The following is a 27,952-nucleotide window of genomic DNA, read 5'->3' as shown; positions in this document are numbered from 1 at the left end:
ACGCCCTCGAGGACCATGTTATTTCCCCGTTTTGACGGGAAGGTCTCTTTCCACGAGTCCGGTGGTGGTGGTGTCACCGTGGTCTTGTCCTCCTTCTTCTTCTTCTTCCAAGGATGAAGAATCTGCAGAAGCATCACCCACTGGGTCGTAGTCTTCGCCACCGCCGCTGCCTCGTAGTCACCATCGCCGTTTCGCCGCCGCCGCGCTGCTCCCCTCTCTGTCTTCTTCTCGGTCTGCTTTTCTGTCTGCTTCTCGTCTGCTTCTCCATCTCCTTGTCCGTCCGCTTCTTGGTCTGGCTCTTTCGTGTCCTCTTCGGGTTCAGAGGATGGTTGCTGGGAGAATAGCTGTTGGAGAACCTGTTCTCTGGTGAAACGCTCCTGACGCGACATCGTGCCATGGTCCGTGAGAGAGTGGCACACTGAGACTTATATGTGGGTCTAATGTACCCCCCTTGATTTCAATTGGAATCAGGTGTGGGTCTAAATGACCCCACAGAGCCCTCTCTGGGGGTCTAAATGACCCCTCCCATGACAATCCATTGGTCTCAATTACCCCAGGAGAATTGGATAATGACAATCCTTGGGTCACCCTAACCCTGACCGGCCAGGGCTTGCGTATGATCACACACACACACACACACACACACACACACACACACACACACACACACACACACACACACACACATCGGGTCAATCCGACCCAGGAACAACACGAGGGTTAATGTCATTAAATTTTGTCTTGCGCCTTTTTTCTGCTCCAAGGACCTTTACCGTAAGACCACAAATAGACGCGCATCGACTTTCAACGTGCGGCTGGCGCGACCGGGTTTTCAAACGATGCACCACGTGACCGCAGTGATTTTACATAGCACCCGTTAGCATTTAAGCTAGCGGACGTTTATCGCTAACACTTGTAATCACAAGTCAATGGAGTTTCACATGGAGAAAATTAGCATCCCCCAGTTAGCTACAAGCTAGAAGTTGACTCAACTCAACTGTGCAATGAATCAGCACATGAGCTTGGAAAATGGCGTCTGACCTCAGTGCTGTTGTTTTTAATCCACTCTATGATGTGATACTGATAAAATAAACACGTGAACACAACATTAACGTAAAATTAGTTTCTCCGTGGTCTAACCGACTTTCTTATCACTACGATAACTTTGCTGCCATTGGGGGTTCAGGTAAAAATGGTGTTTTCACCTTCAGCATCTGACTCACCTGTCCGCGAAGAGGCGGGCTGAAGCTTCTGATTGGCTAAGGGGAAAATGAACTTGACTTTATTGGCTGTTTCCACCTCCCAACTTGTTGGCCATGGCTAGTGTACTTTCTAAAGTTTATCTATAAGGTAGTCAAGAGAGTCAACGCACTGCAGATTAAGGAAACACATTCTAATAGGTCCGTCTGGAACAAGGAAACTGGCCACTGGCCTTGAATGAGCGACATTTGATAGTGTATTAATCTTCTTCCTTTTCGTAAACCAGGGCTTAGAAACCGAATCCTAGAGACAAACAAAACTCTGCATTGTGACCTGAGCCACGAGCAAAGAAAATCTGGAGGAGAGGCGGAACATTTATTAAGTTCCTGTTAAATCTAAGAGCACATTCGTGTTTGTTTGACCGACACCTGACCTTCATCTCAATAAGGCAAATTAACTCTATCCACCACAAAATAAGGTTTTAATGTACATGTTAATTAAGTACACTAGTTTTTAAAAACACAGTCACTAGAAATGAAAGTAAACATTGCTTTTGATTCAGTAAGATTTGCGTGAGACAGTCGTCCCTCAACATATGATAAGAGCAAAATTCCACGAGGTTCCTAGTGAAACTGTCGCAGGTCAGTGGAGGTCAGTTGAGTGAAGCAAAGACAAGGCACTTTTATTTGTAAAGCACATTTCATTCAGTCAAGGTGCTGAACAGGATCATTAAAAACAACACAGAGACAAAATTAAAAGAAATCACTTTAAGATCAGAAACCACAGTTTAGATCAATTGTATTATTATTACAAAAGATGTTAAATAGAGCAGAATAAAAGAGGTCAAAGAAATAAAAGGTATAAGTCCCACTTTTATTGGGGTTCATGCATTTTTTACACTCTCTTTTAAAACATATCACACAAAAAGATCCAGAACACGTGTTCTCAGCTGGTGGAGGTGTCGTGCTTCTCTCGCAGAGAGAGACGTTATCCTCATAAAGCTCAGACTGGAAAACTACCAGATCTGTAAGCATCACTCCAACAATCAGATGGATTTTATCTCGTTATCACTTTATCACTCAAGAATTTGCCTTTTCTTTTAAATGCAACTGACACGTGGAACAAAATGCAGCACAGCCTCAAATAAAGTTCACTTCTGCCCATTTGGTCGTTTCAGAAATGTGATTTTAAACCTTCCAAGTTCTGGTTGTAACTGTATTTTTTACTTTACATTTTTGGGCCTATTATTTGAACGTTAACAACACACAAACTGAAACTGAAGCACACTTTACAAAGTGACGCTCAAAAAATTTATAAATGAATCATTAAATAATTAAATAATTAACAACACAATACAGAATTACAGCTGGATATTTGAAGCAGCGGTCATGTTTCTTTTGGCCCTTACATAAAGCCACAGGCACATTTCACACATAAAGCCACAGGCACATTTCACACTGTGAAGGGCCAAAAGAAACATGACCGCTTGGCACCACAGCTTGATCACATATAATAACAACATTTCAGCTAATCCTTTCATAGCGAGCAATCTAAACTCTCATATTCAGGGCTGGGCCTGTTGTATAATCTAGTGCCACCAGTCTTTCCTGTGCTGAAAGTTTCTGTCCTGCATACGACATGATTAGCTCCACACCTTCCTCTGTGAAGAAGTATCAGGATTATTCTGGATCCTGTATTTTGTCTCTAACAGAAGACATTTTGTTTTCCTGAGGCTCATGAACTGTAGTTTATGTCGGGAAAGTCTCATCAAATGTGGCAGCACTTATTGTTTCTGGCCACAAGATGGCAGTGTTACATTTGCCTTGTACACAACATGAAAGGGAAAAATGAATATTTTTCAATCAAACAGAAATTAATGCAAGGTGACATTCAGTGGGGGAGAGGGAAGGGGAGGAGCTACAGTGTGATAGTGTTAACATTGCATATCCTTAAAGAATTGTGTGTGTGTGTGTGTGTGTGAGTGAGAGAGAGAGAGAGAGAGTGAGAAAGTAAAAGTGTTAAAAATCTCCAGATCTGGAGTGTGTGATGCTGAGGCTGCAGCTCTCTCTCACACACACACACAGGCTCCTGCTGGTCTTTCATGTGGATGTATCTTTAACCAGCTTCACGTGAGAGTGGATGGATCTTCTTGTAAGATTTGATGCAATATGAAGCTGCTCGCCGGCCGCTGCTTCACGTGGATCCTTCAGAGAGGAGTCTTTTGTTTGGTGAGTAAAGAAAAGCCGGAGACACTAAACACAAATTAGATGTAGGGAAAGTAAAGTGCATTCACTGGATACAGACATTTAAATTGATTTCTTTATGCAATTGTTTCCAGCTATACTTTGCATTTTTTCATTATAGGACTCTAAATTATTATTTTCCAGTTTCACATGCGAAAATTCCTGATAAACTATTTAAATTGTGTTGCATTTTTATAATTTCATCCATGTGTATAGGAAAATCACCTACAATATTCTTACAGACCTGTTGATTTTAGATTTTTAAGAACATTATTTATGACCGTACGTCTTTAATTATTTTCCATCCTGGTGTTTCTGATGTAAGTTTTCCTTCTTTCTTAGTTACACATGACAAGTTTTTGTAAAATCTATATTTTTTTGTGAATTGGAATGCCATGTTTAGCCTTTCTATTTCTTTTTCTTGTTTTAAATTGACTTCCAGTTGTACCTGATGTCTAATTCCTCCCTTACGTCTGTAGTTGGTCCTTGGGCAACGTCATCATGGCGTCTTTACCTTGGACCACAGAGCATCAGCTGAGCTCAAGAGAGACCAGGAGGATTCTTCACAGAAGAACCAGGAGCCTCAAACTCGGAGACTGATTCAAAACACCAAACTCCCCAACAGCCCCTTCATCCCTCTTTCAAAACAGGGACTTTGGGAAATACTTGGAGGAAACTCCCAGTCCCACTCCAACTCGTCCTTAAAAATCAAGCTGCGGCCGATAACGAAGGTTCATGGAACTTCTAAATTCTCCAGGAAGTTTAGTTGGGGAGACTTTTACTCAAACATCAAGACGGTCAAACTGAACTTGCTGATAATGGGGAAGATCGTGGACCACGGGAACGGCTCTCTCGGAGTGTACTTCCGCCACAACTCCACAGGTGTGGGCAACGTCTCCATCAGCCTCGTGCCTCCCATGAAAGAGGTGGAGTTCGACTTGGAGCGCCAAAGTGTGGTCAACCCCAAAGACTCCAAGACGTTCAGCTGCAGGGTGGACTACGAGAAGACCGAACGCAACAAGAAGGTGATGCTGTGTAACTACGACCCGTCGAAGACGTGCGACCAGGAGCAGACCCAGAGCCACGTCACCTGGATGTGCTCCAAACCCTTTCAGGTCATCTGCATCTACGTGTCTTTCTACAGCACGGACTACAGGCTGGTTCAGAAAGTCTGTCCCGACTACAGCGACCACAATCCAGGAGCCCTCCTGCCCACAGGAGGTTGATGTCTCAGTAGATCCAGTTTCCAGCTGTTCTGACACTGTGGTGGATGTTTTTGATGTAGCATTTCTCTCGATATATTTTCAAGTCTTGCATTTGACTAAATACTGTGATTTACATGCTTGAGCACAATATATTTCTTGTTGTAGACTATAAGAGTTGTATTGGCCTGCTTTTTTAAAGACATGCATAAAACTAGTGCTGTAATTTAGAATTCTTCTCACTGTGTTGGTGAACATGATTAGTTGATTAATTGATTGGATAAAAAGAATGATTAAAAACTTATGACATTTGATCATTTTAGTCATTTTTCATGAAAAGGTTTTAGAAAAACAACCACGTTATTTGTGTCCAGCTGCTCATGAAAAACTGAACCTTATCTGTTTGAAAATTGTATATCTTTTGGTTTTTGACTTGTGATTGAACAAAACAAGAAATTTAAAAATGTCACCGTCCCCTTTGGGAAACTGTGACGTAGGTAAGAAGCTGCGTTCAAGGCTTGACTGAGGTGAAGGTTTCAGGGGGACCAGAGTTCAGCAGGGGTCCTGGAATAAATTGGGGGTTTTACAGATTTGCTGATGTCAGTTGTGGCTTTTGCTTCAACGGCGACAACTAAACTACAAATCAGCCAAAGGTCTGAGCTTCAGTTAACTCATGACCATCGTAAACCTGAAGGTTTACACACATACACGAGTTAAATGTTTACAATAAAACACAACTGTAGGTATTAGATGGTAGCTGTTGAGCATAGACTGTAAATAAAGATGGACGACATGACTGCTCCCCAAAAGTGAAGCCAATGCGTCTTGATTGTCCCCTTGTGGCTGGCTGTCGTATTGGTCATAGACCCAACCTCCTCCATGTTAGTGGACTTAAATAAATAAAAAAGAAATTCTCAAAAATGGTTTCTGTCATTTTAGGTAGTTCCTCTCATACTGATGTTTGTTCACGTAACTGGTGTTTTCAATTAGTTATTTGATGCTGTAAAAACAGGGCGAGTCATCATGATTGACAGCTGAGACTGACTCACGATTGGTCGAGTGCATGTATGGGCGGCTCCATGGCGACTCTGGCCCCAAATGCACAAGATGACATCGTTTGTATTCTGGATATTTTGGCTTCATGATAAATTCCAAGTGAAACTTCTGCGGGGGGGTTTTTTAATGACAACTAAAGGTAAAAAAATTCATCACATTCGTTTACACAAAAATACCCGGACAAATGTTTGCATTGCATTCAATACAAAATAGTTGTGGTTTATTTTTTTTGGGAACAAAAAATGGCAACAACTAAGTGTCACTTCTCATGACCAGCGATATCTACAGGAAAGAAACAACGATGGTTCCTTCTTTCGATTTACCATTTCCCACCAGGTTTCAAATGATAACTTCAAATGTATTTCATGTGGTTCTCCATTGTTTCACATTCTGTCTTTTCTGAACATTAAAACGTGTTCATTTCAATTTCACTTCCCCCCTCAGTCTTCATGCCTGCAAAGAAAACACTTGTCCACTTCTTTCTCGCTCAATTTCATGTTCAAAAATGCTTTTTGTTTTACACAGCTTCAAAAAACACTAGTGTCTGTACAAATTCCTATGAAAAAAATAGAAATGACAGTTCTGAGGGGAAAAAGAACAAATAAGGAATTTGTCATTAAAGAACATTAACATGCCCGACTGAATCCTAATGTTATTTCGGAACTATTTCTGGACATTTCATTTCTCCTCCACTTGTTTGTCTGGTGACACCTTGGATTGCATTTTCTCTCAAGGGCTACAAAGACAGATCCACACACACAATACTGTTTCCCCAAGAATGACGTCCAGTTGTGCGTTGCTGTTTTCCTGTATCCTCTCAACACTGGCTTTTATTTCTGGGTTTTAAAAAAAAATGAAAACGGACGCAGATGAAGCTTGGAGAGCTCTGTATGGGAGTGTCTGTGTTGTTTTTGTCACTTGCTGATAAATCTTCTTAAAGGGAACTTGTTCTTGGTGGTCCAGCTGCGTCTTTAGTCCATGAAGCTTGCTTCAATGTGTGCTTGCCTACAGTATTTCTGCATTACTGCTGGTAAGGGTTGACAAGGTGTAACCTGTGACTTTAGTGCAATGTTTTCCCAACGTCATTTAGGAAAACGATTTTGATTTTGTCCCATTTTCTGCTTTTTTGTGACTAGCCCTTGGTTGTCTTTCTCGGGGGGTGTGGGCTTCTAGTTTGTAACCAACAGGCCCACGTCTTCTTCTTCTGTCCCTCATGGACCCATATGTCCTTAAGATCAGGGGCTTCTCCACCTGCTCAACTCCAAGCTCTAAGAACTGCGCGAAAAGAAGCCTTATGATTAAAGTCGACAGTTTAGACTTAATTTATCTGCACTTTTCCTTTGAGCCTTTGAAATGTCCAGACACTCGTCTCTTCGCTGGGTTCTCGTGTTCAGTTCTTCCTTCTGATCGGATTCCAAAGTAGGAACTAGCAGGATGTCGAAGGATTTCATTTTCACACGCGGAAAAGAGCACAACGTCAGATCTCACTACGCCAGAGCCGAGGAGAAAAAGGGAAGGTTGTTGTGATTCTTTTGTAAACGACAAACATCCACTTCACAAGCCCACCTGTCCCTCTCTTCTTCCTCCTCCTCCTCTTCCTCCTCCTCCTCCTCCCTCTTCTTCTTCTTCCCTCCATCTTTAGAAGAGACTAAATACAGCAGGTTTGCATGGGGCAGAAGGGGGAGATTTGGGGGAGGCTGTAGGTAGTGTAGTAGGTAACAGCGAGGGGAAGGTTTGTCCCTGTGTGTTTGAGAGGGGGGGTCTCTGTGTATGTGTGTAGGTGCGTATGAGTATGTTGACGCCTTGCTGTGAGGCTGTTAGGATTGTTTGAGGCGCTTGCGTGGGGGTCCGAGGAAAGGGCACTGAGCGGACGCCAGGGAGCGGTAAGCCTCGGCCACCAGGTGAGGATGAGACGCGACCATGGACTTCCAACCGGCGGTCTCCATCACCTCGGCGGCGTGGCTGGAGGACGAGGAAGAGAGACAGAGAGACAAAAGTCAGGGAAAATCAATTTGTGTAAATAAATACAGTGCTGCATCTAAAGACTAAGTTCATCATCGATTTATTTGATGATTATTTTCTTGATTATACAAACGCAAGATCATATTTTTTTAAAGGTACTAGTCCAGTTAAGTCTCTCACAGTTGTTTAGCTGGGAGCTACACTGGAGACTCGTGTAATGTGCTTTCCTGCTGCACAGGAAATGATGAAAGCGTTTGCCGTCGTCTTTATTGCACAACCAGACTGAACTGAAGTCATGAGTCAAGCAGCCAAGATTCATCGCTGTCACAGCTGATGTGAGAGAAGACAAAAGTCTGAAGAAAATCATTTAGCGAGTTTCCAGAGCCTGACAGTCGAGTGTGAGAGTCTGTGGTAGATTGACAAACCCCACTAATCAGATCAACATCATGTTTTAATTGTAATATCTCTGGTTTCACTTTTACGTGTATTATTTAATTATTAGGACTCTTTTCTCCTTGGATTAGCAGCATCTCAGAGAAATTGGAATTGAAAATCTTATTATTATTAGGAGTTTATTTGTGACACAGAACTGCAGGTGTCAGAAGTCTAGAAGTTAAACATTTAGATTTAAATTTGGTTAATATTTTTCATTGGCAAATTACTTAGATGATTAATCAATTCATAAAGGGTTAGGGTTATTTTCTCTGTCAATCCACTAATCTACTGGTTGTTTCAGTTCTGTGAATATAAATCCTGAACCATGTGTAGCGAGGGGAGAGAAGCAATCTGAAGAGATTTGTGTGAGATGAACATTCGTGCTGACACATGTCCTAAGGTACGTTCTATCACACGTTCGTCTGAGTCAACAGAGGAGGGGACGGCCGACCGAGTGAGGAGTCAGGTTGCCCTGATCCCTCAGAAAGCCTCTACAGGATTTAATAATATCCGACAGACTACTTGAGGAAGGGACATGTGAAATTAGATTAACTGTGACACCAAGACATGAGTGGAGAGGATGAGACTGGGTCCTGCCACAGTCGGTAATGATGCGGAGATAAAGAGGAGAGAGATATAACAAATCGACAGAGACAAAATGTGCAGCGGACGCTGGATGAGAGTTTGTGAAACGCTGCTTGAAACTCAATTAGAAGTGGTGAAAAGCTCCTTCCTGCGTGTGAACTCACTAGTTGATGAAGTCGACGGCCTGTGTTTTGAGCTGGTCGGCGCTGTGCAGGTCGGCCAGGATGAGGATCTCAGCAGCGTTTTCCACAGACAGACTGGTGCACAGAGCGTCCTCGCACATGACCTTCAGTCTCTCCAGAGCATACTAACAGAGAGAGGAGAGAAGGTTAACACACTTCCCTTCTTCATTGCTATTCAGTTATTCACAGAAATGATCTTTGAGTTCAAAATGACAGTGAAACCTCAAATATGTATTTCGTTTTTAAGATGCAGGACTAAAGAATAAACATTTCAATGCTCCACCTCTGAAGGAAACTGAGCCTAGAAGTAATTCTCCCATTTGGTTTCACAGTCCGAGGAGTGAGATCAGCGTGAAATCATCCAACTGTCTCTTGGAATCCTGATGGTTTGCTGCGACAGGGTTTGTGCACTGCTACCATCTTATTACCTTGTAGGAAATATTGGAAATCTCAGTGTTTGCTGTAAGCCGGCAACATATGAGGAGAATCTGCAATGTGTGATAACTTTGTTCAATATTGTAATGATGTGACTTACGATAAACAAAGTGTGTATGAGAGCTCCTTTGTATTCTTCTGTCCTTGTGGTAGGAAACCTTACAGTCACCAACCAGCTGACCCGGATAACTGTGAGGGTCGCTGATGGCGAGCTGCGGCTTCATCTGATTGGTCAAATGGTGCGAATGCCTCTGAGAAGTCAAATCTCCTCATGTGGTGTGTGTCAGTGCAGGGTTTTTCTCTACAGCTTTTAGACAGGAAGAGCATTCAAGAGGCAGGACATGATGTATAAATCCATCAAACATGTCAATAAACTAAATCATATTTCTAACATGGAAACACTGAGTAATGTTGAATTCCAGATGAGTCATCGACTCTAAAACGACATTTTAAGACGATCAATCATTTTAAGATGAATCTTCGTCCAGACAAGCTTTTCAGTTCTGTATCAGAAATGATCTCGATCCAAACTGACAGAATTGAAAATCATAGCACAGTACATCACATGACCAGCCACATACACTGGCCAGGTTATTGCCGGTGTAGGAGGAAGCAGATTGTCTATTTGACATAAATGAATGATGAGACATGAAACCACTTCAACATTCTACAACCGAGTCCAGTTACCATCAAATTAACTCTTCTTGGACAAATCTATGAAGGTAGAAATGAATTACCTTGTCAGCTGCTGCCAGCAAGTCGTCAGCCATCTTGTCCAGGTTGGGAGCCTTGTCTGTGTAGATGAAGCACATCATCTCTTTAAACACCTCGGGCTCCACGTCGTTGATCTCCACACGGTTCTGACAACAGACAAAGAACGAAGCAGAGTTAGACCAAAACAATTCACCGTGACACAAGCTTCAGCTGCTGTGATGGAGAAGGTACAAACAGGAAAAAGTAATCTTACAGCAAAGAAAGAAATGTAAATCCATCTTGTATCACTTAAGCCAATTATCTGAATTATTATTGCATTATTATTATTAATTTAAATTGTTTTTCATGATAATTCAATGAGTAATTGATTGGAAATAATACCAGACAATTTGGTTCTATTTGCTGGACATTCAAAACATAATTGGAAATACATGTTTGCCCTGTGTTCTATCCATTGCTTCTCAGGAAAATAAAAAAACTCCACATTTTGAAATGTTTGATTCCTTCAGACGGCCTTGTTTTCAAAAAACATCAGAGCGGCTTCTCCTGCAATTTCATTTCTTGCAGTCACGTGCACAAATAGGAAAAAAAGCAATTCTCTGCTTCTGCGGCTTTGTCAGTGAAGGATGAATCCTGACCCTCGTGTACAGCAGGACAATTTCATTTCAGGTGGGTGCTATCATTCAGTTTCACCAAACAGCTTTGTGCTGCGGCCATTTGACAGCACACGATCCTTTACTCACTTTAACCCTTCAACACAGCAGTGGAAGTCTGAGCTGGAACAAAACAAATTTATTTCTAAGAGTAAAAAAGCTCTAGGACATTGGGCTCACCTTTTTGCTCTCCTCCATCTCGTGCTCAAACATGGCGCTGAATACAGGGGAGCGGGCTGAAAGCAGTGTTGTGGAGAAGGATTAGCACAACAGGATAAAACATTAATGTGGGAGTAATTGTGGGATTAAACGTCGGTCAGAGGGCAACGTAAGAGCAAAGACAATAGAAGTGACTCATGTTTGTACCTGCCAGGATGGCTTTGTGGGCCTGAAACTCCTGACCGGCCACACAAAGGGAACAGTCTGTGAAACGCGAGTTCTCCCACAGCCCCCCCAGCTCGTCTGCTAGCCGGCAGTCAGGCACCTTCACCATGTTCATGGTGTTCTGACCAGATATGTTGACTGAGTCTTGCACTACACTCACCTGGAGGAGAGAGAGAGATTCAATGAGATGCAAGACAGAACTCTCTGCGTGCTTTTAAAAAAACAAAAGTTGAACAAGAAGAGGCAGCTACCTCACAGAAGAGTGTGAGCTTGTCATCAGGTAGAAGACCGTTGGCCTCATCTAGGAGGAAGTCTCTCCGGATGAACTTTTTAAAGCCCCAGTCCTTCCCCTGGACGAAGCGATATGCTCTCTGGCTTTCTGCAGACAGCCGGGACACAGAAGTCAAAGACACAAGTCAAAGTAATCTTAAAAAAGTACAAGTCCATGTGACTCTTTAATGGCCTCTGTCACAGCTAAACGTTTGTTGTAAGCAGCTGACTCACCCATGGCTTTGGTCTCCTCTCCCTTGGCATTGAGGATGGAGAACTTGAACTTGGCGCGCACCTCGGCCTTCGGACAGCTGACCAGCAGCAGGTAGAGAGACAGGTAGTCTTTACTCTCCTCATCTAGGCCCTTGGGATTCACTCGCAAACACCTGATCGTGGTGAAAGTTTCAGAAATTAAGATCTCTAGTAAAGGGGATAGAGTTAGTAATGCATTAATCATTTGATCAAAACGATCTGAGAAGTCACAAGGTTCTGCTTTGCAACTTTAAAATTGGGTGTAGACATAAGAAAAGGACAGAAAGCCAGTAATAAAAAACATGTTGGACTTTCTAGATGTTTCTTAGACTAAAATACTGGACATTTGAATAAGATGAAACCAGGCAGCATCTTTCCCACTTACCATTTCAGCTTGTCATTGGCCCCTGAAGAGAAGGTGGAGCTCTTGATGACCTCACCCATCTCCTCACGACAGAAGCTGAAGTTGTTTATGGTCCACATGTAAGAGAACTTCACCACTTTGATCTGGTGGGTAAACGCACAAAATACACGCATAAAGTCAGCAAAACATAAGTGGTGACAAGAGCGTGCTCTGTGGGGTCACTTTTACCTGTGTGTAGCACCAGCTCTCGGCCACTGGCCCGCTGGACATTTCCGCAGGGGGAGGGGGACTCGGGACTCTTGACATTGCCAGCGTGACAGAAGGTGTGGGGGCAAGAGGGTGAGGGGGATGAATCCGTCACTTCCACTCGTCAACGTGCTGTCCTGACGTCCATCTGCATCAGCACACGCCAGATGGAAGCAGTTTGCCCCCTAGAAACAGACAATGCGGCTGTGATTAACTGATGAGACGAGGAATTAATCCCACCTCCTTGAAGTTCCTAGGAAAGTCTGGCCAAGCCTGAAACTCATTCTTCAAAACACAAACTCCTTAACTTGTTTATTTCTGCAACAACATCAAAGCCTTTGAACCTCGAACACAGGCAAGCAATCCCAGAAAACCATGCCTTAACACAAAGCACAACTTATTGTGATGCGACACACTAACACAGCACCTTCCATTAATCCAGTTTCTTTTAATTCATGTGGCCCCATGGCCTGCTGCTTGGGTTTGTGGTGATGAGGAGAGGAGAATGGTCCCTGACCCATCGGGGGACAGCAGCAGATCGATGGCTCGTGTCTCTTTTAAGATCAATAACCTCTACAATTGCAATTAAGTCTCAAAAATCAACTGTAAATAAACAAGTCGTCTCACAGGACTTTGGTGGGGGTCGCAGGCACTCGTTCAATCCAAGGTTCCCAAATAACCTTCAAGTCATAAAGGAAAGAAATGAAAATCTGGTCAGCTAAGACTATTTGATGCTACAAAATATTTAATCCTTGGAAGACTGAGTTTTGTGTCCATCTCTCAAAGGGTCAGTTAACTATTCTTGAGCTAAAAAGGCTTTTTACAAGGCTTTCACATTTATCCTGTGAATTGTTTGCTTGTGTGACAAACTGCTGCCAGCTTTTTGTCCCCACAGCATGTTTCTACCACACAGGACAGTGAGGGGGGGGGATAATAATGCAACATTCATGCCTGTATAAAAAAGGCCACTGAGTCTAAACAACAGAAAATGACCCACGACAGATGACTGGTTCTGCCCGGTTCCAAGTCTGTCTTTACAAAATTCAATGAATGAAGAACCAACCAATCTTTTCCATTCCTCAACACTGGCCACCGGTAAGATGGAGTGAGACGATGAAGATAGAGGAAGGTGGCACAGGGGAAGAAAATGAAAAGTAAAGTGATAGAGAAGCCAAATGGAAAAACAGGTGGCGAATGAAAGATTGGCCACCGTCTGCAGGACCAATGCGAGGAGATAAATTGCCACAAAAAGAGGTTAGATGGAGAGAAAGGAAAAATCAAACATGGGTATGAGAAAGGAATAAAAGCCTGAGTATTGGGCTGATGAAGACGCACACTGCATTAAAGACAGCGAGTTCATTAACAGTGAAATAGCACAGTAACAGTATATTTTAACAATAAAATATCACAATAACTTAAAGTTGTAGCAGCATTCAGTAAATAAACCTCGTTTTTCATACAGTTTTTTTTTTTTTACAAATAGCCATTCAGTGTATTACATAATCTATAGTTTAGTTTTATTAGTAGAGGCAAAGTCCACCGTTCCCACGCTACCCACACACACGAGATCACCGCACGCTGATGTCAGCGTCACTGTTACCTGATCGCTCTCTTCACTTTGTGTCAGAGAAGAATTGAGGAACTGCTAACTGAACATTTTCCACTGTGATCACTCACCAAAAATGCACCTCAAAAGCAAAACGTGGTCATTTTCTGCAGTATTTTCACGTAACCACATTCACAGTGAATGAGCAGTTTCCATTGACGCCCTCCAACACGATGATTGTGAATAAAATCAGTATCAACCTACACCAACGTCACAAGAACCCATCAGTCTCCAAAAACACAAGCTACCACTAGAAGAGGTCAAAGGCTAAAGGCGAATACGTTTTTATAGTTGCCAGCTGAACTTTAACCAGACGATCTACACACTTATCACCAATACACAGTACATTGATTATCTGTGTGTCCAATAATAATAAAAAAGTTATACCTGGCAAGGTTTGTAAAATTACAAGGGCTACAAGTAAAATCCATTCACGGTAGATGGAGAAAATATTCAACAAACAAGAACTCTATTCTATGAATCCTTCAATCTGATACTTTTGTTTTTACTTTTCTACATTGACCCTGGGAAACCAGACAGATTAGATCTCACGGTTGTAGCTGCACTAACCCAGTTACTAAAAGCACAACCACATGATGCAAATCTCCTCTAATCCACTGAGACGTCACATTGTATGTGCAGACTTCATTGATATGCCTCGGAAATCAGCACTAATTCAACTGTTGTGAGCTACATTTTCAGGAAGATAAAAATAAAAAGGAATTCCTCCACATCTCTGAAACTCCATCTGAAATTCCCGAATGTTTATCTGTGAGAATATAATACATAAGGTGGCAGTTATGACCACAATGCCTTTTTTCTCCTGACATTTCACTCCGCAGATCAAAAAAAAGGAGGAGAAATCAATCTCTGCTCCAAATTAAAGACAGGAGGTGTGGAGCCATTTCAGACGGCAATTTCCAAGGGGGATGAAAAAATTGCAACCCCTTGTCGAAGTGTCAGTGAACACAATGTCTATTTCCAAAGCTTTGGTCTTGGAGGACTGCAGTAAGCCACAGACAAACCTTAAAACTATAATTGGTACAGGGACTGGGGATCAATTGCACAGCGCGTGCTGGGCCTCTATGGGAGTGATTTCATATTCTGCCCTTGGTCATGGTGCTCTTCCTTTCCTAAAAACTCAATCTCAGAAAGGTATGAACTATTGATTTTGCTGCAGCGATCAGCTTGCCTCGCTCGCATCCTTGACTTTGTGCAGACTCACAATTACACTGAAGGGGATTTGACGGGGCAAGAAAAGCATTAGCACCCAGGCTTCACCGTGCTGCCTGCACTGCTTCACTAACCCCCCCCTCTCACTTCACGAGGCATGGGAGGTTAAAGGGAGGAGGGAACTCAATGCATATCTAATGTCTCCAGTCACCTGCGTCATACCATTACAACACTAACACTTGACATGTTGACCTGCAAGACCAGACACCCCTGCAGGCTGTAAGTAACACTCAAAGTGATATTAAAACTTCAAAAGGGGATTTAGCTTCACACCAGAGCAGAGGAACTATACTCTCACAAAATTAGAATGTGATTTCCCCTGGAAAGTTCATAGTTTACAATTTTAGAGAGTAATCTGGTTTGCCTGAAGTCCCCAGGTGTCTATCTCTCTTCTAATTCCAGGAACCTCTGTCTGTGTGTCGTTGTCATATCTCGAGAACAGTTCATCTTATCGGCTTCACACTTGTTACTTGTGTTGTTAAGTGCAGTGTGGAATTTGTGTCGAAGCTTAAGTGACGTTGTCGCTCACGACAACATTTGTTTCTTCAGTTCGGGGCTCTACATACTGAGTGGAGCTTCACTGAACTGTGAATAAACAGGTGAACAGCTCTTTGTGCAGCTTCAGGGTTCTGAGGGACTGAGTCTTTACTTGCCTCGGCTCAATCACTGTTACCGTCTCAAGAGGGAAAACAGGAACAGTCATGAGCACACGCCAAGCAAACACCAGGCATGTTTAGAATGTGCACTGCACTAGTTCACAACAATGTCCTGATGTGTAACACTGACAGGCTCTTGGCAAACTTACTTTTACTTCACTGAAACATTTCACTTGAGCGATGTTCCAATCAAAAGGTGGATTAGTCTTTGCCACTGACATGCGTATGTTGTTCAGCAGGAATGCAATTGGATTGAATGCATCTCCCTCTGAAACAACAATGACCTAAAATCCACATTTGCCAAGACGGTAACAGATGTTTCAGGCTGAAATGAGGCTTGACCTCAACGTTCATTTAAAAAAAAGTTTCCATAAATCAACGACAGTATTTTAATGATACAAACAAAGGAATGTTTTCGCACGTGATCACCAGAGTTCCCCTTGATACTGTTCATGCCATTGTGAGGGCTGAAAAACAGAGCCACGCATTTTAACTGATAGTAATTAGCACAGGTCATTGTTACGAAGGCCTGTAAATATATGACTTGACATTAATTTACTTAGGTGTGATATATAATACTGTGATACTGATATATAGAGCTAGCAATATTTTAATAATTAGGGATGGAAAAATATATTTCTGTTAAAATACACAAAATGCTATTACATGACACTGACCTGTAATCTTCCCCATTACATTTATTTTTTTACCTGAAAATAGTAAACACAAATTAATTGGATTTTTTTCAGCTAAATTGAGTAATGTTTACTCAGAGTATGAAAACAGATGAACTCTGGAAAAACTTCGATTAAAAAGGCCATTTCAAAACGATGTAGCCTTTTAAAATGGGTAACAACTAAAAGAATGTGACATTTGCTTGTACGTCTTTTATCGTATATTGATCATTTGAAATGCATGAACAGTAAGTAAGTAAGAAGTCTTGGATGAAAGCACGTAGATGTTCCCTTAGACAAACACCCCTCTTCCATCAAACCGAACCAAGTGACAGTGCTGGTTTGAAACTGGTTTTGCAAACCTTTTAGGAACCAGTTTGCTTTTCCAGCCACACAATTACATTACCATAAACCTCACCGTGTGCCTCATGTTTAAATTAACTCACGACCTTGCACTTATTATACATCATATCAAATTATATATGTATTCATTCATTCATTCACACCATCCTGACTCCGACAACAGACAGCTTAGTCACAGACTTTACAAAAACCACTGATTGTCTAATAGTTTCCACCAAAGCACAAACTGTGGTGAAGCCATTTGTTTCAAAGTTCTTGGTTGCACAGATGAATATTACAATCTTCATAATGGACATTTTCTAAAGATATCGTGCTGGATTACATTAGATTATACTCCCACCTCCTGCACGGATGCATGGGCAATAAAAACAAGAATAAATAACATAAATCATTACATCATAACCACTGAACCAACCAACCTGCAGCCTCGAATTAGCCATAAAGTTTAACTTTAAGAAAACATGTGATGAAGGCCCAGGACGTGTGTCCTCTCACTCCTGAACCCTACTGAGGAAACACAACACGGACATCATGCTTTTAACCCAAAGTCTGAACGTGTGAACCCTTCTGTTAAGATACGTGTTTACTTGGAGGAGGCTGTTGTTGGGGACACAGAGTCAGACAGTGGGTGGAGGCGGTGACAGTAGCAGGTAGTCAACCTGCTAGCAACACAGATAAAGAAGTGTTTTCTTTTACTTTTAACTTGGCTCCTTGCTTCAGCTGCACGTCAACACAAACCGTGCGTCCAGGGCGGAAACACACGTGGACACCAGCGGCTGGTTCTTCAGTCAAATAAACCACACGAACCGATGTTAGCTCGATGGCTAACTCCCCCCCCCACCCCACCCCCGAGCTAGCTGTCCAGTTAGCCCGGTTCCTGTAGCAGCTAATCTGAGCCAAACAAAAAAAAAGGTCGTGGAAAGAACCACAGACACCGTGCGTCAGTGAGCAACGCGGTAACACACGTGCCGCGTGTTCACGTGTTGTGTCGCCACGTCGCCACCTGGTTGTGTATTTAGCGCCACACTCACCTTTGTGTTGGGTTTAATTATAACGGTGGTCGTCCGGGATCTTGTGTTGTTGTTAGCTAGCAGGCTAGCTGTCTTCATGAGGGGCAGACATGGGCAGGGTCATCTCACGACCAGCGCCCCCTTCTGCACGGGAGGGGTTTCATTTCCAGGGAATAGTGGGAAATAAAAAGAGATGAATGAGAAATAATATGATGTTTTATGATTTATATTCTGAATCAAGGGTCAGAAATTATCTTACAGAGCCACAACAGGTTATTTAATAATTTAGTAAAAAAGACGCTTCAACACTGACTGAATGAAAGTGTTGTAAATTTAGATTAATGTATTAGAAAATACCGTCTTACTTGCAAGCTATTTGTATTTGGAATGCAAATTATATTGGTTATATTAAGTTTAATCAAAACCTGTACATAGAGTCTGATGTTACCTACAGGAAACTTGGGAACAATTATTTGAGTGTTTTGATGCTTTTCTTGAGGTTGAATATTCATGTCACATGATTTAACCCACGAGCTGCTACTTTCCCAAATTAAACCACAGTGTATTTACAAATATTTCTTGCTATCTAATTGGGTTTGGTCTTTATTTATATATTTTTGCACATTAGTCAAAAAATCTCTACCGGTCATTCCCATGGATGCACTGCCTCGGTTTAATTTTCACCATCACTGAAGGCTAATTTATCTTAATTTAATCAGCAGGGTAGATGAGCTATTGCCGTACGCCAAGATTAACACCAAGATTAAGGGATATTGACTGTTGAAGGTTGAATTTAATTAAGATGTGAACGGCATTAATCTCTGGATTCATCAGCTCAGCTTGAATGTGTCTCTAATACATCTCTGTCCTCATGTTCACATACTAACGTCTTTGCAGTCACTGGGTTCTCTGCTGATGAATTGTGATAGTAAACTTCTAATGTCAAAGAGGTGTTAGTTCTTAATGGCTACAAATTAAGCACAGAGAACAGGGAACTTTATTTCAATATTTATTCATTTTCAAAGACATTGTTACCTCTTTTTCTTTTATGCTGTCAGACAAGAAATCATGTGCATAAAGAGATACATGAAGAAAAGTGATGAATACGTGTGCTTATCACTGATTCCACCAAAATAATCAACACTCACATTATGTAATCACAGAGAAAGACCAGACAGAAAGATTCATAGACATCACAAACAAAATGTAATTGTCGGTGTTGAATATATTAACAAATATTTACAAATTTATACAAAACTTAACATTTAAAATAACAGCATTGCAAATAAATGCAGTGTAAGAAAAAATGTGAAGATGCCAGAGATGAAACCAAATAAAAAGCAGGAGGCTGTACATGACACATTCAAATCTGTTTTTTAGGGATGACAACATTTCCACTCGTCGCGATGGGGATCAAGAGCTTGCGCTGCTCCATCCGAAGATATTTCTCAATGAGCACTTCCACCGGCACCTTGTCATTCACATGACCCTGCCTGCAGAGCGACACAAAACACACACCAGTCAAGTTAAATGGTAAAAAAAAAATAATGCTCCCATAGATTAGTGTTGTGTATCAGAGGGAGATTTCAGAGTAAAAGTTTCCTTCTTCACAATTCACGTCCCTCAAGGTTGCCATCTAGTGGTTACTATAATCTTTGTGTGGCAGAGTTGTTTTTTCTCTTTTGTCCTGTTCTGCTACAAACTTTAATTCTTCATACTTTATGTCTAGCAGCATTGCAACCATCTCGATGACTATTGCTTTTCTTCACTGTCAATTCATGTGATATTTGCTTAATGTCTTAAAACTGTGGAACTCAGAACTCATTTGTAGTAAACTGTGAATTCCAGCAGGGGGCAGTGTTGTCCCAGATCAGGAAGCATTTAGCCACTAAAGAACCACATATTTTTGTTAGGAGCCAAAAGAACATGAAATATTGAATTTACATTTATCACATTCTAGTATGAATTAAGGCCAATGTTGCCCTGTGTCTAGTTGGGTGTAATTTGTTCATTAATTGCATCTAAGCCTAAATGGAAAGTTGGAGCTGGAAGTCAAACTAATAATAAAATATGAAATAATGATGTTACAATGTTTTTTTAAACACCTTTTATCTTAGTTTTTGTATGTAAATGTGTTAAACTACTTTTAAGGGATGAACTCATATTTTCAAAAGTTCTCGATCAAAAAAACCTTTAGAAAGAGCTGATTCGTTTAATCCCACAACACACTGACCTTTTCAGCAGCAGCACAACATCCTCGACCTCTATGGTTTTTCTCTTTGCATGACCTGCATACGTCTCCAGGTCGTCCGCCAGCCGCTCAAAGAATTTATCCATTCTGTCAAAAAGACAAGTTTTCTCAGTTATCTCACCAGCGACATATTCAACAAATTACAAAACAAAAGATTCCAAATGGCTTAGAAATAATTTCAGAATTTTTAAATTCACTTGTTGCTTAATTTGTTCCAACACTGGTCCTGTAGTCACAGTTACTTACACTTCATCGAGGACAGGGTACACATCTGCAGAGACCTTTGCTTTAGCAAAGTGTCTGAACGCGTTCATCAGGTAGCTCTTAGGAAGGGTTGTGTTTTTCTTGGCTGGGGCTCTCTTCCTCCGCTGCACCTGCTTAGGTTTAGCTGCTGGTAAAGCTTCACTTGTACCACTGGTGGAACTGCAGAGAGAAGAACAGGTCATTAACATAAAACATGAGGAATATAATCAGCACATTTAAACTGACTGTACTGTGAACTTCCAGAGAAACACACAAGCTAATTTGAACATGTGTTATTATAATGGAAATGCAACTTACCTGGTTTGAATATTCTTCAGAACAGAAGGCGAGGCCTGAGGGTCCAGGTGGAAAAAGTTCCTTTTCTCTTTCACAAAGGCTGGGGTCTCGCACCTGAAGTCTGAGAGGTTAGAAGATGGTAAAACAACATGTTACTCATTTGTTTAAAATAAAAACTCACACACACGTTAGTGTCAAAGAGAGACTCCATAGACTTGCATTAATTTCCTGGAGACTAACTTAACATCAAGCTGGCACCAACTTTAACCACAGACCCATAAATCAGCTTCAAGTGTGGACACAATGACAGAGACACAGACACTGACCCTCGTTCTCTTCTCCATCTTCATCCTCCCACTCTTCTTCCGGTTCAGCAGGGTCCATAGCAGCGGCCTCTTCTTCAGATGCAGCATCACTCAGGTGGTCGCCATCTACAATATCATTCGTCAGCTCCAGAGGAAGAGGAGGGTTTTCTTTACCAGCATCAGACTCCGTCTCTGACTCAGAATCGTCATTCTGTCCTCGGGTTGAAGACTCACCCACGTCAGGCATCTCAGAATGAGGGTGGCTGCTCTCGCTCGGCTCTATAGCAGCGTGCGCTTTGCCCTCACTCCATCCTACATGCAAGCAACAACACTTAAATAAGAAAACTGGGAAACATCTATAACTTGCATTGATTGATTGCATTGAAACATATTTAATATAAACTAGACATGACGTTCTTGGTAAAATCCTTATTATCTACAGTTTTGACTTTACCTTCTTCTGTTGCATCTGGCAAATCTCCCCCTGCTCCTGCAACCGGCATAATGAGGCCGCCCTGCGAGCGCTGAACCCTTCGACTGATGTGCTCCAGCAGTTCTGAGGCCTGCTCACCTTCTTCTTCTTCCTCCTCCTCCTCTTGCTCATCTTCAACCACAGACTTGTCTTCCTCAGATTGAGAATTGGCTGCAGGATCTTCTTGGTCACTTTGATATTCCTCTTCATCAGCCGCTGCCTCCGACTGAGACCCGGCTTCAACATCCTCCTCAGACGGAGAATCAACGGCCCCTTCTTCTTCCTCAGTTTGAGACTCAGGTGCAACCTCCTCTTCCTCAGACTCAGACCTGGCTGCAACATCCTCTTCAGGCTGAGAATCCACTACATCTTCTTCTTCCTCAGTTTGAGAGTCGGGTGCAACCTCCTCTTCCTCAGACCTGGCTGCAACATCCTCTTCAGGCTGAGAATCCACTACATCTTTTTCTTCCTCAGTTTGAGAGTCAGGTGCAACCTCCTCTTCCTCAGACCTGGCTGCAACATCCTCTTCAGGCTGAGAATCCACTACATCTTCTTCTTCCTCAGTTTGAGAGTCAGGTGCAACCTCCTCTTCCTCTTCCTCAGACCTGGCTGCAACATCCTCTTCAGGCTGAGAATCCACTACATCTTCTTCTCCTTCAGTTTGAGAGTCAGGTGCAACCTCCTCTTCATCAGAATGAGACCTGCTTGCAGCATTCCCTTCGGTTTGAGAATCAGTTGCACCTTCCTCCTCTGTTTGAGCTTCAACTCTGTTCTCCTCTTCCTCAGAGTGTTGACTTTCAGATGTACTCTTCATCTCCACCTCTTCAGCTGTATCCACAACTTTCTCTGACTGATCCTCAGAAACACATTCTTCACTCTGAGGTTCTGCTGCAACCCCTCCCTCGGTTGGAAGTACATCCACTGACTTCTCTTTTTCTAGCTCATTCTGCTCCATGTCTCTCGACTCCCCTTTGTCCTGTCCGATGGACGAGCTGGACGTCATGGAATTAGGCTCTGTGTAGAGGGCTGTGTTACAGTTGACGATATCTGTTGAGATATCAGGTTCACTGAGAACACTAAGGCCCAGGTGGAAGCCCTCAGAGTAGGTGGTCATATTCAGATCCTGTGGTTGGTCTAGGCGATAAAACGAAATCAATAACTGTTGCCACATCATTTTCATCAATAGCAATTTAACCTAAATGGCAAATACAAAACATTCACTAATAAATGAATAATCAGTGCTCTCTTCAACTTGTTATACATACGATATGAAATGGAACAAAAATGAAGAATTTTCTAGGTCAAGAAAAGCTATTTAATCACCATGATCGTCTCCCATATGCCATTTATTTACACCAGCACCGAATTCTTCTTCTGTGATTTTTCTACGGTTGGCCACTCTCCTCTGCAGACCCCTTCTCTCAGTCCGCATGTCTACGAAGGGGGTTTTCAAACCCAAAGAAGTGGAGCTTTTCAAACAGAGTAAAGAGACAATACAGTCAATTAGATACTCAAGGTGAACAGGAATACCTAATTACCAGAAGTCAACTTTCTATATGTAAAAATTTACCTCGTTAAGGAAAGTGATGAATGATCACTTATCGAAACGTCACTTTCTTCTCCAACATCTGTAAACATAAGGATCCGCGAGCTAATCAATAAAACAGTTTTCTGATTCAGCTCAAATGATTCAAAACACAAACATTCCAGTAAATGTATGTTCACAGGATCTTATACAATCAATCATTGGATCCCATCAGTAGTTGCTTTAACCTTACCACTTGCGCCTTTAAGTCGTTTTTCAAAAGCCGTTACGTTAAGGCTTCGGTGGGGCCTCTTTCTGCTCAGCCCCTTTGCGATGCTTGCCGCGTTGCCAAAAGTTAAATCAGGCAGATCCAGCCCTGAGAGCTCAATACTGAAAGACAAGAAAACATCAAGTTCTAATATATATATATATAGAACCTAATTCAGCCAGTGGCATACAAACACCCGATAATGGAGAGACATCCTGTTACACACACTGCTCACCTGGGACGCTTGCTGCTAATGCTGGAGTCGGCTGAAGGCAGCTGTGGCTCTTCTGACGCAGCTTTTTCATGAACCACCGGGGACCTCACCGGCTCTGAATCACACGATAAAGGACTCTTTTAAAAATAAAAACAAACAGCTGCATCATGACGCGTGCAGAAAGAAAGTCCGGCCCACGCACCTGTCAGCAGGATGTTCCTGAGCATGTGCCTCGGTGTGTCTCCCTCATCAAACAGCATTGAGGTTGGGGCGGGGGTCTGCATCTTCCGGGGCCCGGCCGAGGCGGTCCTCCTTGTAGTGGTGGGCAAGGACTTCCTGGTTATACTCTGAAAAGAAGCAGGATAAATTGGTTTCATTAGACTCGACAACATGTCAATCATCAGCATAGTAGTTCCTCTTCCACCTCACCTCACGCATTTTATGTTTCAAGCTGCGCCTCAGGATGTCCTGTGGGGTGTGGGCTCCAGCATCTCTCCTGCTCAGTCTACTGCTGCTTCGGGTCCTGCTGGGGCTCAATTCTTTGGAGGCACTAAGAGAAGACAGTTTAAAATGTGTTCAATACAAAGTCGCTGAGACAAACGTTTTATCTTGAATACATTTTTGGCCACAACTCCCCGCCTTATTCATTGGCATAAAGTTGTTATTTTTATACAGAATTTGCTCAGTTACCTTTGTTTCCTCCCATCTGCTCAGTCAATATCGATAATGTTTATGATAATTGTCACATTATTATTTATTTTTGGGGTTTAAAGGCTGATTCTTGCTCCTCAATGAAGGCTGTGGTTTTAAACTATATTACAAACACTTGAGAAACAGCTAAACACTTTAAAAATCTGAGATTGATCAGTTATGTGTTATATGCTCACTGTACTGCACAATGCATAAGCAGTCAGATATTGATATATCTTGAATTGTGTTATATTGCTAATGATGAAAATGTACTGCAATAACTATTGATATTGTTTTATTGCTCAGGCTCCTTTGGAATTTTACATTTTAAAGTCGGAAAACACCAGAGAGGGTCTGGGGCTCAAAGTCAAGAAATCAATTAATCAATTAACTAAAAACAGTTTAAGTGAACAAGGGAAAACAATCATCTGCTACAGTTATTAGCTTGATTTTTGTTGTTTTACATCATCAGGATTTATGGCTCGTGCTCAGTCACAGAAGACAAACTTAATACAGACTTGTTATTTAATTCCTATAATGTTTGTCAGGTCAGTTTAATCTTGGCATATACATAAACAACTCAAACGGGTCCAGATTTGAATCATTTGACTCTCGACCACAACAAAGAACACAAATAAAGGTATAGATGAATGAATGAATGAATGAATGATGGAGGGATGAGGACCTGCGGGTGATGGGGGTCCTGGGGGTCTCGGTGCTGAGGATGTTCTTCAGCAGGACCCGAGCAGACAAATCCTCCGTCAGATCCATGGAGCTGCTGTTAGCTGCTGCTAGCTGCTGTTAGCTGTTGCTAGCTGCTGTTAGCTGCTGTTAGCTGCTGTCAAGCTAACAAGCGGTACAACAAGCAGCGTTAACCGCGTTAAATCGCGACTTTTTTTTTTACAAACCAGGCGATTTAATCCAAGTGCACAGAGTCCGCGGGTCGCAGCTGAACCCGAGCACGTGTCATTTATCGTAGATTCTAACGCGTTAAACGATGTTTGAGTTTGTTTACGTTCAACTCGTCCTGCTCCCGTCGCACTGCGTCCCGCGTTATTTTCAAGTGAAACCTCGCGATAACTGCATCTTCTCGTTCACAGCACATTCTGCTCGTTACCGCCACCAAGTGGAGAAGCGAGGGAAAACATGGAGTTTACATGGTGGGGAAAAAATATTTAGTTTAATGTTATTTTGTTTGTGTTTTTTTATCTCCTTAATTATTATTATAAAACATATTTTTATGATCTTTGCTTTATGTTAATGTGTGAAGAAGAAGAGGTTTGATCCATTTCCCTAAAAAGCTGAACATTCCGGTCAAATTATAAATAATAACATATTTATCACATTTTATGATTGATCACATCAAAGCTGATTTATTTATCAGACTCTAACTAACTTTGTTCATTTAAAAAAAAGTACTGACATGAACTTCAGCTCCTGAAACCCTGAAGCTGGGATTTCTCAGGTGTTTTAGTCTCAAGCCACAAGAGATACACACGAACGAGAGGTGGGGTTTAAATAGATTTAATGATTTACAACAAAAATAAATTCATACATTAGTAAAACAGGTGGTTGCCTGCTTTATAAATTCAGACAGTCACTGATAAAGTGATTGATCCCGTCCTCCAGAATGAGCTGAATGAGTGCGGCAACCTTCATTCAGCGTCACGGGTTTATTTCATATTTGGCAAAACAAATGAAAGTGCAAAGGCTCTTCACACTGAAGACGAAGTCAGAGGCGGACGTGCGACTTAGAAATCAGGCCTGTCCTTCTTCAGCTTGGAGTAGTCCATGTTAACTGCGAAAAGCTGGAAACACACACACACACACACACACAGAAACAAACATACACAATCAGTATAAAGGAATATGGACTTTGAGGTGAGATAAGATATGGGATGTCCTTTACAGATGGAGGTTCATACTTTGAATCAAACCAAGCTGTCACACACATAAGTGTAAAATCTAAATAAGCCATATAGATTTTTATTATCATGATTATTATTATCAGAAAGCTGTTACTTTGTACTGGTGGTTGGGCCCCAGATTGTTCCAGGGCTCAGGGTTGTTCTTATGATCCCATCTGTGGACAAGAAGAGAGGACCATTTTGGAATTTGACTTCTTGATTATGTATACATGTAATACATACAAATACACTAAGGTTTCATAATCATTTACAATATGTGCTGGATACAAAACAATAGATCCACAACAGGAATGTCTCTTTGCTGTCTGTGATATAACGAGTACGTACGTGACATCTGGGTTTTTCAGAGCCAGCCGAGCCAGGTAGGTGGCGCTCATGGCTACGCCACCGCCGATGAAGATGAAGAGGGGGATCAGCTGGTGGGAACAGAACAAAATCTTTGTGTCTATTCCATTCAAGCATCAAGATGTCAGAGGTGCAAGTTTACTGTTGGCACCTGTCATGAGTTGAGGTCTGAATTCACCTTCTTATTTTACTTCTATTTATTTAATTTGAATCAAATTAAAACTTACCGTATTTATCCTATACTATATTAGTATTATTATAAGTAGTAGTGGTAATAGTAGCAGTAGTAGTGGTAGTATTATAAGGCTATTATGTTTCACCTTCTTATCTTTGTGCTCTTCTGTTGTCTGATGCTGTCATTGTTTTCTATTGTTTTCTATAGTTGCCCTCGATTCAGTTCTAATTTGTAAAGCGACTTGTAACTGTGTTTGAGTCTGTTATATTATATATTAATATTATAAGATCCATAACATAAAATACACAGGATTTCCATATTGAGCCAATCTCTACCAAGTTAACTGATTAAAATGTGATTATAATCACATATAAAACAGATTATGATTATAATAAATGTTTAGAGACACAATGTCTCACCTGGAGCACAGTTCACGGTTTGTACCAGGAGACAGACACACTCAGTCTCTATTCAGTGATCTATTAATAACAGCTTGACTCTGTCGCCCTCTGATAAACAGTAAAGTCTCCACATGCTCTTATGGCCTTGAGTCATTCCAGCATGGAATCCATACAGTACAGTACAGTACGTGCTGCAGCGACCTTCATACATGGCTGGAACGCACAGTGCTGGCATGGAGGCGCCTGGTTTCACCTGATCTTTCCCTTCAGATCATCATTATTATCACAAGTGAATATCGTGAGGATGTTTTCTGCCTCTTCACTGCAGGTGATTCGTTTTTTAAAGCTGCCAAAATGACGCTGAGAGGGTGGCACAGCACAATCTACATGCGTGAGGAGAGGAAACACCACAAATAAATGGATGAGAGAATAAAGAGTGGGTTTAGAATGAAAGATGCGTTTAAATTATATGACTGAAATATTAATTAATCGTTAATTTAATCACAAATCTGTGGCTGTAGAGGAATCATCAGATGAATAAACATATTGTAATAGTCGCATTTTTCTCTCTCGTCCTAATCACCAAATGTGTAAATCTGTGCCTTTACGCATTGGGTGTATTTGGTGCAAATGTCATTGCGGTGCATTTTAATTATTACCAATTATAATTAAGAAGAGAATGGAAAAAACGGGAGCGCGCTCCAGGCACGCACCCACACTGCGCGCGTCCTCCCCGGCTCCCTTCAATGTCACCGGGTCGTTCACGCGTTAGAATAAAAACACACTTACAGCCGGGTGGCTCCGGAGCTGTTTGGCGACGAGGCTGAACACAGACATGGCAGCGGGACCTCTCTCCGGCCGAGTCCGTAGAAGAGCTGAGGGTTTGCGGCTGGAGGAGCGAAGGAGGACCGCTCCACGGTTTCCTACAGGCCGGCACGTACAGTGAAGTGAACACCACCTCCTTACAGCCTCAGCCAATCACACCACGAGACGACACGACAGCTGCACATCTGTACTGGGCTGCGTCATGTGACATGGACATATACGCATGAGTCAGCAGGTGATGGAGGATAAATCCTCCTCCTTGACATTCATTTACACTCCAGAAATGAT

General features: G+C 42.0%; 4 protein-coding genes across 5 annotated transcripts; 1 reads left to right on the top strand and 3 right to left on the bottom strand.

Annotated features, from left to right (window-relative positions):
• The first annotated feature begins 3,206 nt into the window (after positions 1 to 3,206).
• LOC118100682 (neurexophilin-1) lies at positions 3,207 to 5,508 on the top strand. The gene is made up of 2 exons (XM_035146011.2): positions 3,207 to 3,428; positions 3,923 to 5,508. Exons 1-2 carry the CDS (start codon positions 3,369 to 3,371, stop codon positions 4,667 to 4,669), a joined length of 807 nt encoding a protein of 268 aa, XP_035001902.1. The 5' UTR covers positions 3,207 to 3,368; the 3' UTR covers positions 4,670 to 5,508.
• A 299-nt stretch (positions 5,509 to 5,807) lies between these two features.
• LOC118100901 (speckle-type POZ protein) lies at positions 5,808 to 17,870 on the bottom strand. Of its 2 annotated transcripts, none has more exons than XM_035146433.2 (10): positions 17,747 to 17,870; positions 12,166 to 12,368; positions 11,959 to 12,080; positions 11,556 to 11,707; positions 11,303 to 11,430; positions 11,034 to 11,211; positions 10,848 to 10,903; positions 10,038 to 10,160; positions 8,848 to 8,990; positions 5,808 to 7,663 (listed from the first exon to the last, which is right to left on the bottom strand). In XM_035146433.2, exons 2-10 carry the CDS (start codon positions 12,241 to 12,243, stop codon positions 7,519 to 7,521), a joined length of 1,125 nt encoding a protein of 374 aa, XP_035002324.1. In that variant the 5' UTR covers positions 12,244 to 12,368; positions 17,747 to 17,870; the 3' UTR covers positions 5,808 to 7,518. The 2 variants fall into 2 exon arrangements, with proteins under 2 accessions (XP_035002324.1, XP_035002325.1); XM_035146434.2 differs by lacking the exon at positions 17,747 to 17,870 and adding an exon at positions 17,412 to 17,552.
• Positions 17,871 to 18,721: 851 nt separating this feature from the next.
• Positions 18,722 to 25,037, bottom strand: cenpt (centromere protein T). Its single transcript, XM_035146764.2, has 13 exons — positions 24,676 to 25,037; positions 23,730 to 23,850; positions 23,503 to 23,647; positions 23,322 to 23,415; positions 23,072 to 23,208; positions 22,864 to 22,921; positions 22,617 to 22,762; positions 21,276 to 22,427; positions 20,843 to 21,133; positions 20,538 to 20,637; positions 20,223 to 20,399; positions 19,959 to 20,063; positions 18,722 to 19,218 (listed from the first exon to the last, which is right to left on the bottom strand). Exons 1-13 carry the CDS (start codon positions 24,759 to 24,761, stop codon positions 19,089 to 19,091), a joined length of 2,742 nt encoding a protein of 913 aa, XP_035002655.2. The 5' UTR covers positions 24,762 to 25,037; the 3' UTR covers positions 18,722 to 19,088.
• Positions 25,038 to 25,498: 461 nt separating this feature from the next.
• ndufa4b (NDUFA4 mitochondrial complex associated b) lies at positions 25,499 to 27,836 on the bottom strand. Its single transcript, XM_035145955.1, has 4 exons — positions 27,629 to 27,836; positions 26,246 to 26,334; positions 26,013 to 26,073; positions 25,499 to 25,798 (listed from the first exon to the last, which is right to left on the bottom strand). The coding sequence occupies exons 1-4, from the start codon at positions 27,674 to 27,676 to the stop codon at positions 25,742 to 25,744; spliced, it is 255 nt and encodes an 84-aa protein (XP_035001846.1). The 5' UTR covers positions 27,677 to 27,836; the 3' UTR covers positions 25,499 to 25,741.
• Between the last annotated feature and the right edge of the window lie 116 nt (positions 27,837 to 27,952).

Source organism: Hippoglossus stenolepis, chromosome 21 (genome assembly GCF_022539355.2).
Source record: "Hippoglossus stenolepis isolate QCI-W04-F060 chromosome 21, HSTE1.2, whole genome shotgun sequence".
Classification (NCBI taxonomy): Eukaryota; Metazoa; Chordata; class Actinopteri; order Pleuronectiformes; family Pleuronectidae; genus Hippoglossus; species Hippoglossus stenolepis.
This window is presented reverse-complemented; position numbering and strand designations above follow the sequence as displayed.